Raw genomic sequence first — 12,987 nt, 5'->3', positions numbered from 1 at the left:
GACTTCCCATTTCTTTAGAACTCTGTGGAGCTTTCTGTGGGAGCGGATTCAGTTTGGGTTTGATGTGTAAGAACATCATCCACCACAGAACAGGTGCTGAATCACCTCCAGGTTCATGTTACAAAGGAAAGGTGAAATAAAAAACAATGAAAACTTTTTCTCACCAACTGGCTTCTCACAGATCAGCCCCTCGGTGTTGGCAGTACAGGGTTTGGCTTTGAGTCCGGCTACCTCAGCTCTTTCCAGGTACGCACAAAAGCCTGAGTCACTTGGCTCCCCTGGTAACCACTGCAGCGTGCTGGCAGTAAAGGGAGACATGTCCTCCCACCCCCAGTATGAAACATTTATCTTCCTTAGACCCACCCAGGGAGTTAGTTTCTGCAAGAGAGAAAATGGCTTTGTTCATGTCTTCTTTACACACATACATGCACAATACAATACAGTGAAACATCTAGTAAAATTCTACATAGAATGTATCCAAATGGAAAACAATGACTTATAGAGAATTCTTCTATGAATAGCATTTTTTTTTTCTGGACTGATTTTAAAATTTCTTACAGCTATTACTATTTGTTCACAAAATGTGCTGTAACCAAATGCAGAAATATGTTATTACGAACAAAGAAATACACCACTTAAGATTCCTTAAATGTGCTTAAATGTGATGCTAAAATGTGACTTTGTCACATATCTTACATAAAGCTGTTTAATTACATTAAAATTGCTTTGAACACAGGCTCAATAAGCTGCTAGCACCCTGTGTTCATAAATACTGATTATGAACATTAGTGTGAAGAGCAGAAAGGCATCTGAAGTTAAAACGACAAACAGACGGACATATTTGCAGAAGTGATAAATTCAGTGAAATAAACAAAGAAGAGTTCATCTTCATAAACTGCTATTTGAACTCAATTTGAACTCGAATTTGCAACATTACAGACTTCCAGCTGGACATTCATTCAGTGCACCTTGACGTTTTGATGGCTAATAAGCCTGTCTTCTGAGCATTAGACGTGTTATGGTTCTATAAATACACTTTTCTTCCTGTCTGTCTTCTTTAAGGAAAGGCAAAAGGTCAACGCACAATTTAATTATCAATTCAAAGCAAAACAAACTGAATTTGACATACCCCAAACTCTCAGATTTTCCATTCAAATTAACAACCTCCCTGTATGAAAAGGTCTTGCATGCTTTGATTAAAAGGTTTAAAAGGTTTAAGATCTCCTGTGAGTTTGTGAAGCCACAGGGAGTGAGTGTGACTGTCAGTGTGAGTGACAGAAAAGAGAAAAAATAGTGGCAACTGAGAAACCGGTGAATGTGAATCTTATTCACATCAAAGGTGGGTCCTTTAGAAAACTGTGTTAATCTTCAAAGGACAAAAGCTGCTTAAACACTGAGGCTCACACCGCAGTCAGCGAGGGAGCGGATTACGCAGAGAATCACTCCTTTCCTTTTGATTAACACCTGACAAATATTTACACCACAGCATCGAGGGGACGCCACAGATTTTGTGCAGAATGGCTCTTTACTGAAGGCATGAGTAAGGTTTTTTGACGTGTAATGTTGAAGTTTAAGCTTTACTGACATTTAGAAACGAACCTACACCCGAAACAGCTGGCACTACATCTGGGCTTGACACACAGAAACTTACCAAGTAATTTGCAAATGCTAATGTTTGTTTACTTGGACAGAAATTTCTTTCAAGACATTTGAGGGTGTTTATAAATCATTTTAAAATGGGAGTCAGAGCAGAGTGTCAATGCAAATATACTTAAAATCAAAAACTAATTTAGTTAAACAAATCAGGTGCCCAGAAGAGCTTGTGTCAGTAAAAAAAAAAAAAACCTCACCATCAGCATTATTCCTTTACTTTTTCAATCTGCAGTTGGTGTGAAGGGGCCTTTACAGATGTTAAAAATACTGGCATTTCGATAACAAGCCAATGATTAAAAAAAGTAGCAATATTTGTATTTCTACATGCTGTAATTCCTGTCTTGGCAAAGTATTAAGTGAATGTAAACAATAATTATTACTGTAGCTCATCTTTTTTGAGTTTGACTTCAGTTTTGTGATATCTGCACAAAACAGCAGACGAGCTGAATGAGACGCAGATTCATTCTCTGCCAGCAGGTGGCACTTAAAACGTTTTCTTGGTTTCTGCTGTAAACGAAGCAGCACTGCACTTTTGAACTTTAATACAGATGAAGTGAAAAAAGATGAAAGGAAAAAAATACTATTTAAACTTTTCTAAAGACAGTAAGTTCCCCTCAGACATACATTCATATAAACTCCTACACCTAAAAGAATCGCGATTTGTTTAGCATCTCAATCAATTTTAATTGTCACATATTTTAATCGATTTTAAACCAGGCCTTGGTTAACTGCTAACATCCCTAGCTTTAAGTATCAAAAATGTACAGATAAAGTTTTGGGTTTTTATTTTTTCTCAGAATTACTGCCATTTGATTATTCCTCTTATGTGTGAACATACCTGGCAATAAAGCTCATTATGATTACTGATGAGATTATAGACACTGGCAGCTTTAATAAGATGGAATTCACACTAATGCACAGATCTATTTCCACATGTCAGATGTTTTGTCCTGTTCTGAAAACATAACTGACTGTGTTTACATAAATTTCGTACCATAAAAGTAGATGCAAGTGTATTTAACCACAGCCGCGAGCTCCAGGACAAACAAACAATACGCACATGAAAGTCTGTCAGTACATGAGTTTCGTAGGGCATTCGAAACGGCAAAAATTAAAGCATATCTAAAGTAAAAGAATAAAATAACAGCAAATGGAAATTGTCAAGCAATAAGCACGTGCCTCACAGCGCATATTCTGTGCAATGAAGCCAGAAGCATTTGTTTCTAGCATACAAACGTGCCATATACGGGAAAAAGCCAAGCTCCAATTTAAAAATAGAGAGTTCATTTTTAATACTCGCTTGACAAGTGCATATGCGAATTACATCATAGGCTATAATAGTTTATAGTCTATTAAAAAAAAAAAAAAAAAAGTAATTTATGCATTTAGCAGATGCTTTTATCCAAAGCGACTTACAGTACATTCAGGCTATCAATTTTTACCTATCATGTGTTCGAACCCCCAACCTTACGCTTGATAGCTCAATGCTCTACCAAGTGAGCTGCAGGAACATTACTACATCAATGCAGAATCATCCACATTCCGCTTCGATGCAATGATTAATTTCGACACCCCTAGTGTCTAGTACCATGAAATTTCACTAGTATTGATAGGGCACTGATTAATGAATTTTTGACGTTGGGACAGAACTAACCTGTATGCAACGTACTGAAAAACAGGAAAGTGTTGACTGTGTTCTAGATCAATACCCAACCATTACCAAGACAAATCAATGTAAGCTAGCACAAGCGTCAGTGACTGAGCTTAACTCACCTTCTCCTCCAGCTGATACTTCTGAAGCTCATCCAGTATGAAGTCCACCTGCCTGGCGGAGGTCAGAGAGACGATGTTCCCATCCAGGTTCTTACAGTAGTGCTGGGCATTATCATAACTCTCTTTGCTTGCGTTCAGCCTCAGACATGCATCTCCAACCTGACTCCAGCCCTCTCCACACAAATGTGCTGTAAAAAAGCAAGAGAAATCCAAGATTCACTGTCCAAACTAGGCCTCCATTACACAAGACCTCTGAACAATGCTAACAAATCATTCTGATCATGACATTGATAAAAGGAGCTTTCTATGTATTATACAGCTAAAAATAATTAAATAAACGCTGTTCTATTCATTGCAGTAAAAAGGTGTCATGGTTTCCACAAGATATTGAGTTGTTTTCAACATTGATAATAATAGGATATTTTTCTTGAGCAACAAATCTGCATATAATTATTTCTGAAGGCTCATGTGACACTGGGTACTAGAGTAATGGATGATGGCCATTCAGCTTAACAATCACAGGATTGAAAGAATTGATAACTACAGTTATTTAAAATTTGAATAATATTTCACAGAATTACTTTATTGTGGGGTTGTACTCTGGGGTTTGAACGTATCACATTAAGCAGCACTGAATAATTAACCATGACAATGGTTAACCACAAACACCACCCCTCAAATTCATGAAAAGCAAAACAAAAAGAAAAGCACATGGTCATAGCCAATTATGAAACCACACAGCTCTAAAAATAGCATAAAAATAAGCCCTTTTCATTTCAGCGGTATACTTTATAAAATGTGGTTGATTATATTCTAAGATAAAGGCTGTTATGTGAGAAAGAAAGAAAGAAAGAAATAACAGAAAGTAAAAGAACATTAAACCCTGGGTTTCTTGACAAGCTGCTCAGCCATGAATGGATAAATAACTCAGCAAACTTGAATAATTACTGCACTTGGAACTGACCTTCTGGTGCAGGTCAGAACTCATATGTGATGTACTATCCAGCTGCAAAGGTCACATTTTTTTCATGCTTGGATATACACGTCTATACTATAGAGTGTATGTCCTTTGCAGATAAAATTTTCATTTGTGTGTGTATGTATGCCTCCAAACTGAGCTATCAGTCAGAAATTTGACAGCTGAGAAGTGAGTCTGTCTGGCTCATGTCCTTGAGAAGAGCATGATATCAGATGCAGAGAGACTACAGGAGAATGACCAGCTTAAACCCTGAATGTAGGGCTGTGCAAAAGATCGAATGAGATTTGCATGCGCCTCTCATCAGTAAATACGCTCCTGTGATTAGTAGTATATTTCCAGCATGTGCGTTCAGATCAGGGTTGCCAGGTTTTCACAACAAAACCTGCCCAATTGATTCTCAAAACAAGCCCAATTGCATTTTCTAGGGGGGTTCCCTGATAAAAAAAAAAAAACTGTCTTCAGGATACTGGCATCGCTTCAACCCGTGGACATGACCCTACCTTTAATGTACATGAATTATGGATATTTACTCTCTAATTAAAGTGAGTGACTTAGATACTTACTAAGTCACTAAGTGTTTACTTTCAGAAAAAGAAAATATAAATATACATTGAGTTCACCCTGAAATCTTATAGTTTTTACATTTTTATTCAAAACTAAAACAAACAAAAACTTTATGATTTTGACCATTTTTATATAACGTAATACTGTGATACATAATAACAAATCTTGGTCAAGAAAGTGTCAAAAAATTAACCAGTGTGTGTGTGTGTGTGTGTGCATGCATCTTTAAAGACAGTCTGGGAAAAAATACAGAAAATAGGTACAAAGTGTAGGTAGAAAACATTTCTTCCCAAAGGGAGACAAAAATGTTAATAATACATCAAACAACTGCATCACTTCCTGCTCTCAAACTAGATCAGATCAAATAAATCAGGCAGAGATGCCCTCAGAGTGTGGAAAGCGGTTTCCTTTGTTTTTGCATCTGAGGTGCACAAACTCACAAAATTGAAACTGCTTAAAAAAAAATTGACATTTTTCTAGCTTTTCCAAAATTGTGCCCTATACAGACATAGACATCTACAGTCTATGGTCACACAGCAACTGCAGATTCGGACACACACACATAACAGCAAATAATACTTCTGCACAATGTCTCTTTTTACAACAGAAATGTGAATTCTCCCGGTATTCAGACAGTCTCATGCATACAGATAAAGATTCGGGCTAGAATCGTCTATGCAATTTTTTGCTGTTGTTGACATTTCTAATCGTAAACACAGCCATGTTGAAGCCTGCAGTAAATATTTTGCATTATGGCAGTCCACTCTGCTTATTGTTTTTCAAGAATGTTGCACTCCTGTTTGTCATTGTGCATGAAACTTCACGCCAATAAACCATCAGAAATATTGGTCTTTACCAATATATTGAATCTTTACATTCATCCTGCATGTTGTCAGTGGATTTACCTATATTTGGTGTTATTTGCTGTACAAAACGTATTTAGACAAGCAAAATCGATTTTACAATCGAGTTAATGAACACTTGTCTCTCAAAATCAAACAGGATTTTTTTCACAAAAGTGACAACCCAAGAAAGCAAAGTAAACGGTCTCTCATTTGTAGGTTGCATTGACACCTAGCGGTGGATGCAAGTAAAACAGTATAACAGTACCTCATTATTTTCTTCTCACCTAAAATTCATGCAATAAACATATTTTTGACAAAAATTTCAATTTGTTTGTGGTCTGTATAGCCTGCATCAAAATGAGGTTTGCAATGATGCACCCGAAGGCACGGGTTGAAGACCCAGTCAGTGATGTCACAATATGCTAATTTGTTTAAATTCATAACAACGTAATCACCATCACCAAAATTGACTTTTCTTGTTTTACATTAAAACTTGAAAAAAAATTTTTTTACCAATACCAACTCTTTAAAAAAAAAAAATTACTCTTACTGTATACCAAAATATTTTTAATGATGGCCTCGGTGTCAACAAACCTGAATGCACAAAATGATCACAGGTAGAGAGCACTTGTTGGCTGGTGTTCTGGTTATCTAAAACATGTGGAGCATTCCCTGTGCTGTTTTCAGAGCCTGGGTCCATCAAAGAGACAGATGAGACACTTTTGACTCTTTCACTAGAGTTCCAAAGTTTGGGGTCAGTAAGATTTGTTTGTTTGTTTTATAAGATGTCTCTTAGGCTCACCAAGGCTGCATCAAAAATACATTTAAACATAACATTTTAAAATATTATTACAATTTAAGCAAAGAGCTGTTCTTAGTGTTAATAAAAGTGCCACACAATCCTTAAGAAATCATTGTAATATGCTGATTTATTGCTCAAGAAACATTTGTATAATTTTAACAGCTGAAAACTGGCGCTTAATATTTTTGTGGAACCAGTGACACTTTTTTTTCCAAGATTCTTTGATAAAAAGAAAGTGCAAAAGCACAAAGTTGATAGAAATAGTATAAATGTCTTCATTATCATTTTAATGTGTCCTTGACCTTACTGAATGATTACCTCATCGACTTTAGTTACACAGAAGAAATCTCTACTTTAATCACTGTTTATATAGACATGGAACTTCTCCGTCTATTCATCCATCCTTCAACTCACCAGGCAACGCATGACACTCCTGCTGTTGTGGTTCCCACTGACAGTTGATGTTCAGTGAGCAACTCCTGCAGTTCACCAGTTTGCTGCAAACCTGCTCACTTCGAACACTGCATTTGGTGAAGTTCTTCACAGACTGAAAAACAAGAGGAAGGAAATAAGATAACTTCAAGTTACATATTTTAATGCGACATTGCAAAGTAATTTTACAGTACAACATTGTGTTGCCTTTAAGCAAGAAATTCATGGAAATCCTCCAGAGCATTAGTATGAAGAAGAAACAAGAGAAATCAAGAGGTTACAGATGCTAATTCTCTAAGCCAATCAATCATTTTATATGCTCTGTTACTGCATACCTGGCCATTTTTGCGCACACCGGGTCTCCAAATGGAGAGCTGGTGCTCAGAAAGCATTGCAGGTGGAGGGTTGAGGTACAGGGGACCTCGAGGGTGGCGGGCAAGCTCAACTGTAAGCTGAATGCAGAAAAAACATGGCACAGCATATTTGAATTGTTCTAAATGCTTTTAAATCTTTTTGACAGCAGAGTCTCTGTTTGGACATACCACGGTGCAGTTGCTTGAAGAGGAGATGCATTTCTTGTCTTCACACCACTGGCAGTCATTGGTGTTGGCCGTACAGGAAGCACAGTCTGAAAACTGCTGACACTGCTTACCAGCTGAATCTATAGTCAAAAAAAACAAGAATCATCACAGACAAGAAAAAAATTCTACTTATTAGCATAAAACACAATTGTAGGTTTGGCGGTAACAGGGCTCTGACTTGGAGCTCAGAGCTCTCAAGGTGAAACACTTCACAACTGAGGTGAAAAACGAGTGTGTGCAATGACACATGGGTAAGGGCTAAAGTTGAATAGCGGAGGTGGGCATGGACAGGGCACAGCAAAATTAAAACTGCAGAATCGAGGGGAAGAGCCAAGGACAGAAAAGAGACTTTTGTACTGACTGTGAATTTGTTTATTTCAGACCATGAATAAACACCATACACATAAGTACAGTTGTTCCTGTTCTTTTCTTTTTGGGAGGATGTTTTCTGTTTGTTTTCATCATTATTTCTGGGAAAGAGAGGTCACACAGGAACTGGCTTTTGTCTGGAACAGTTTCAAAGAATAAACAATGAGAGAATCCAGGACAAAAATGAACACGAAGGTTGGGAGAAAAGAAATAGGAGTAACAAAGATTCTCCACACTCGTTTAACTGTTTACTCGACTCAACATTTATCTTTATGTGAATGTTTTAAAATCTAATCACTGATCAAAAGTGACAGTTAAGACTTTTAAAATGTTATCAAGTTTTTACAATAACAAGTGTTTCTTGTTCATCAAATCAGCATATTAGATGATGCTAAAAATTCAGCTTTGACATCACAGGAATAAATTACATTTTAAATATATATTTAAATAGAAAACTCCTATTTTAAATTTTAATCATATTTCACGATGCAAATGTTTTGTGGTATTTTGATTAAATAAATGCAGTGAGGATGGAGAGATACTTTTTTCAAAAACATAAATTCCCAACAACCTAAAACTTTTGAATGGTAGCATGTGCACGAACATTTGTGTGTGTGTGTGTATAAACAATACATAAAAATATAAGGAACATAGTGCATAATAATGTACAGTATATAAAGAGAACAACCACCCAAACAGTGACTGTGTACAATGCTAAATGGCCAAGAGTACAGGTCTCTAAAATACACACAATACAGAATAATCCATCATGAACTTGTGTGTCATTCCATTACTTAATTAAAGTCCAATCCACCTCTGATAGCACTCCAAACTCCACGCGATAATTGCAGTAATCCTCTCAGGTCCAGTTTTGCCCACAGACAAAAACATCTGTATCCACAATCGCTGGAGTTTGGTTTCATCGCTATCATAATTGCATCGCTATGAGATTATTATGCGCTGACTGACCTTTTGTTCAGTCAATTATCAACAGGCATTTCCACAGTCAGACAGGATTTACCCAGTGGAAAACAGGCTGTACGCCATCAAGGTAAAACAGAACGTGCAAATGGCTCCGCATATAAGCCTCCCAATGTATCAAGTGTAAATAGGATTATATGTGGCTTAACAATAATCTCCTGACAGAGGATTTATGGGAAGGAAAAATACTCTCCAGGTGTGCATTTGACATAGAGAGCTAAAGGTCTAACACAAAAGAATGAGATGTACAGTGAACTTCACCCCAGTGGGATGGTGATGTGGGATAGTAAACCAGATGTACAGATATTGCCACAAGCTGAAAGAATGTGTAAACATTTGTAATGGTCACAGATTGCTCATAAATTCCACACAACTGTTCAAAAGATTGGCGCTGGTAAGATTTATGCTCACAGAGACTGCATTTACTTGATCAAAAATATATTAAAAAATTTAAAGCAGTAATGTTTTGAAACATGTTCTTACAATTTAAAACAACTGTTTTCTAATTTTGTCAGAAAAAGTGTATTTTTGTAATGGCAAAGCTGAATTTTCAGCAGCCTTTATTCCAATCTTCAGTGTCACATGATCCTCATATTCTAATTAATAGCTCAAGAAAATTTTCTTATTATTATCAGTGTTATGAATAGTTGTGCTGCTAAATATTTTTGTGGAAGACATACACATACACAGACAGCATTTATTTAAAATAGAAATATTTTGATCAATTCAATGCAGCCTTTACTAGTAAAAATATTAATTAATTAAACATGAAGTGGTAGAGTATCTTCCAGCACCTTAGGTCAATATTTAATATCCATTTATTCATTTATTTTTGTTAAACAGCCTTGTAGTAAGCGCAATAATTTAGTCAACTACAAAATAAGCCATGTTCAGGGTAAAACAAGGTCCACTTTAACAGACTCCTTCGAATTAGTAATAAACTCAAGTGTGAATGTATGATGAAACATGCCTCTAAAACCTCCACAATTGACCAGAAAAGTAATTCTGTGTTTTAACATAAGCTTTTATGATGACAGGTTCTTACTGGTGCGTGCAGGGCAGAAAGAGGCAGGCAAAGTGTCATTAGCATGGCTGGAGTCCCAGGGTACACAGCGTTCTTCAATCCAGACACAGCGAACCCCAGGATGAGAGCTCTCACAGAGATCCACCTCGAGGAAGGCCTCACAGTTGGCAGGCTTATACACCAGTACATCGTTCAGGATCACACCAGAGAAACCACCAAAAACATACATTGAGCTGAGAGGAAGAGAAAACACAGACCTTTTCTGTTAGTAGCCTATTTTAAACTATGTCTTGCCAAAACATCATTCCAAAAGAAATTAGAGGATTTCCATGTGTGGATGAGAAGGCCACACATTCAAGTGAAAAAAACATTTCTGACGCAGGATGAGTTGTTAACTAAATAAACGTCAGTGGAATAAAATAACCAGGGTACAGGAAGAGTGTATACACTGATGGTATCTACAAATGGAAAGAGACCACATCAAGAACATACCCATTACTGACAACTGCTGTGTGTCCAAAACGATTGACGTCACGGTGAAGACTGGGATTTGGAAGAACTGTCCACTCATCACATGCTGCAAAGCACACACAAACAAAGTGAAAAAATATATATTAAACAAATAAAGTTGAAAATAATTAAACATTCTATTTACCTTATCAGCAATTCGATATATATATATCTAGTAATATCTGATGTAAAGATGCATGATATATGTCAGTACCATAATAGTTACTGGATAGAAATATTGGAAATTTGATTGGTCAGTAAGTATATATATATATATATATATATATACATACATACATACACACACACACATAAAAACTGTTAAATATGTTTTCAGGATTCTTTGACAAATAGATTTCAAATTATATATTTTAAATACATTTGTTTTTTAAACATTATAAATGTTTTACTGTCACTTTTATCAATTCAATGCATCCTAGCTTAATAAAAGTATTTATATTTATATTTTATATATTTATATTATTTATATTATTATCATCTAACAACACACAATCTCTAAAAACAATGAGAAATTTATAACATAAAATGTCAATCTTATACTATACATAATAATGCAAGGAGGCCTAAACAATTCCAAATGACAATTATTTTTATTTTTTTTTACTAATATTTAGATAATATAAATTAAGTATCAAAATATTAGATACCTTAAAAAACCTGAATAACTAAATCTAACAAAAAGTGGAAAGTAACAAGTAGAGAAAAATAAAAGTGCACAAAGAACTTGTATGGTGATTTTTGCATCTACAGATTTTTCCCTGAACTTCTTTTCTCTGTAAATTAGGATGCACATTTTTTGCTGAAAAACACAATCACTACTCAGCAGTCAGATGTCACTATGCACAAAGTCACAAATCCATAAACAAGACCATATCTGAGGATGAAGATATGTACAAGAAGCAGCAAAAGACACAGGTGCACATGCAATGTACAAAACATGGTTATTTTTATGTAAATATAATGGGGTCAAAATACTGTACAATAAATTATTGAGGTCATGTACATATATTGCGCGATAAGTCTATATATTGATTATTGCGACATGCCTAATTTAAATAACTTTTTTTTTTACATTGTACTTTATCTGCATTAACTAGAATATTAATATCAGTGCAGAGATATTTTACTCATCAGGAGTGAAAGCAGCAGGGTACTCCATATTCTATCTAAACTAAACCTTTTTACTGACAGAGACATCTGTCTGTTTTGAGATGTACGTGTCTGTCCAGGTTACTTGAGCTCTCTGGACTATGTTATTCCAAGGCTGCCAGATCGGACATGCTCTCGGCTCATTACACGCTTCTCAATTCAGTAATTAGCTGTGCTCGTGTTCAGTTAATCATCAAGGAGAGGAAACCAAAGACTCTCTTTACATTCTACAGGCTTTCCTGCTAGTAAATGCATTAACATGCATGCACACATATGCAGACAGATGTGTCAAGAAAACATACAGTATACAAGTACATCTCAATGAATTAGAATTTAGAAAAATTCATTTATTTCAGTAATTTAACCTAAATTGTGAAACTCGTGTGTTAAATAAATTCAGTGCACACAGACTGAAGTAGTTTAATTTTCTCTGGGGTTCAGGTCTGTTGAGTTTACTGGCCAGTCAAGCACACCAACACCATAGTCATTTAACCAACTTTTGTTTTGTTTTTTGTTAGTGTGGGCAGGTGCCAAATCCTGCTAGAAAATGTAATCAGCATCTTCAAAAAGTTGGTCAGCAGAATGAAGCATGAAGTTCACCAAAATTTCTTGGTAAATGGGTGCAGTGACTTTGGTTTTCAAAAAACACAATAGACCAACACCAGCAGAAGACATTGCACCCCAAATCATCACAGACTGTGGAAACCTAACACTGGGCAACTTGGGCTATGAGCTTCTCCAACCTTCCTCCAGACTCTAGGACCTTGATTTCCAAAAGAAATACAAAACTTGCTATCTTCTGAAAAGAGGAGTTTGGACCACTGGGCAACAGTCCAGTTCTTCTCCTCCTTAGCCCTGGTAAGATACCTCTGACTTTGTCTGTGGTTCAGCAAATTCCTTGACACGTCTGTGTGTGGTGTCTCTTGATGCCTTAACCCCAGCCTCAGTCCATTCCTCGTGAAGTTCACTCAAATTCTTGAATACATTTTGCATGACAGTCCTCATAAGGCTGCGGTTCTCTCAGTTGGTTGTGGATCTTTTTCTTTCACAATTTTTCCTTCCACTCAACTTTCTGTTAACATGCTTGGATACAGCACTTCATTGCTTCATTGGCAATTAATGTTTGTGGCTTACCCTCCTTGTGAAGGATGTCAATGATTGTGTAGCCTAGTGAACCAAACTGAGAGACCATTTTGAAGGCTCCTTTGCAGGTGTTTTGAGTTGATTAGCTGATTGGCATGTCACCGTATTCTAATTTGTTGAGATAGTGAATTGGTGGGTTTTTGTTAAATGCAAGCCAAAAT

General features: G+C 36.2%; 1 protein-coding gene across 1 annotated transcript in view; it reads right to left on the bottom strand.

The window, feature by feature from the left end:
- Positions 1 to 12,987, bottom strand: part of atrnl1a (attractin-like 1a) — a 314,332-nt gene that overhangs the window by 220,414 nt on the left and 80,931 nt on the right. Inside the window, exons 11-17 of the mRNA XM_052572190.1 lie at positions 10,496 to 10,580; positions 10,025 to 10,236; positions 7,591 to 7,709; positions 7,384 to 7,500; positions 7,031 to 7,163; positions 3,427 to 3,614; positions 165 to 378 (exon numbers count right to left, since the gene is read on the bottom strand). Coding sequence (XP_052428150.1) covers positions 165 to 378; positions 3,427 to 3,614; positions 7,031 to 7,163; positions 7,384 to 7,500; positions 7,591 to 7,709; positions 10,025 to 10,236; positions 10,496 to 10,580 — 1,068 coding nt within the window. The remainder of the gene's footprint in view (positions 1 to 164; positions 379 to 3,426; positions 3,615 to 7,030; positions 7,164 to 7,383; positions 7,501 to 7,590; positions 7,710 to 10,024; positions 10,237 to 10,495; positions 10,581 to 12,987) is intronic.

The sequence above is a fragment of the Carassius gibelio genome, chromosome B13 (genome assembly GCF_023724105.1).
Source record: "Carassius gibelio isolate Cgi1373 ecotype wild population from Czech Republic chromosome B13, carGib1.2-hapl.c, whole genome shotgun sequence".
In the NCBI taxonomy this organism is placed as follows: domain Eukaryota; kingdom Metazoa; phylum Chordata; class Actinopteri; order Cypriniformes; family Cyprinidae; genus Carassius; species Carassius gibelio.
This window is presented reverse-complemented; position numbering and strand designations above follow the sequence as displayed.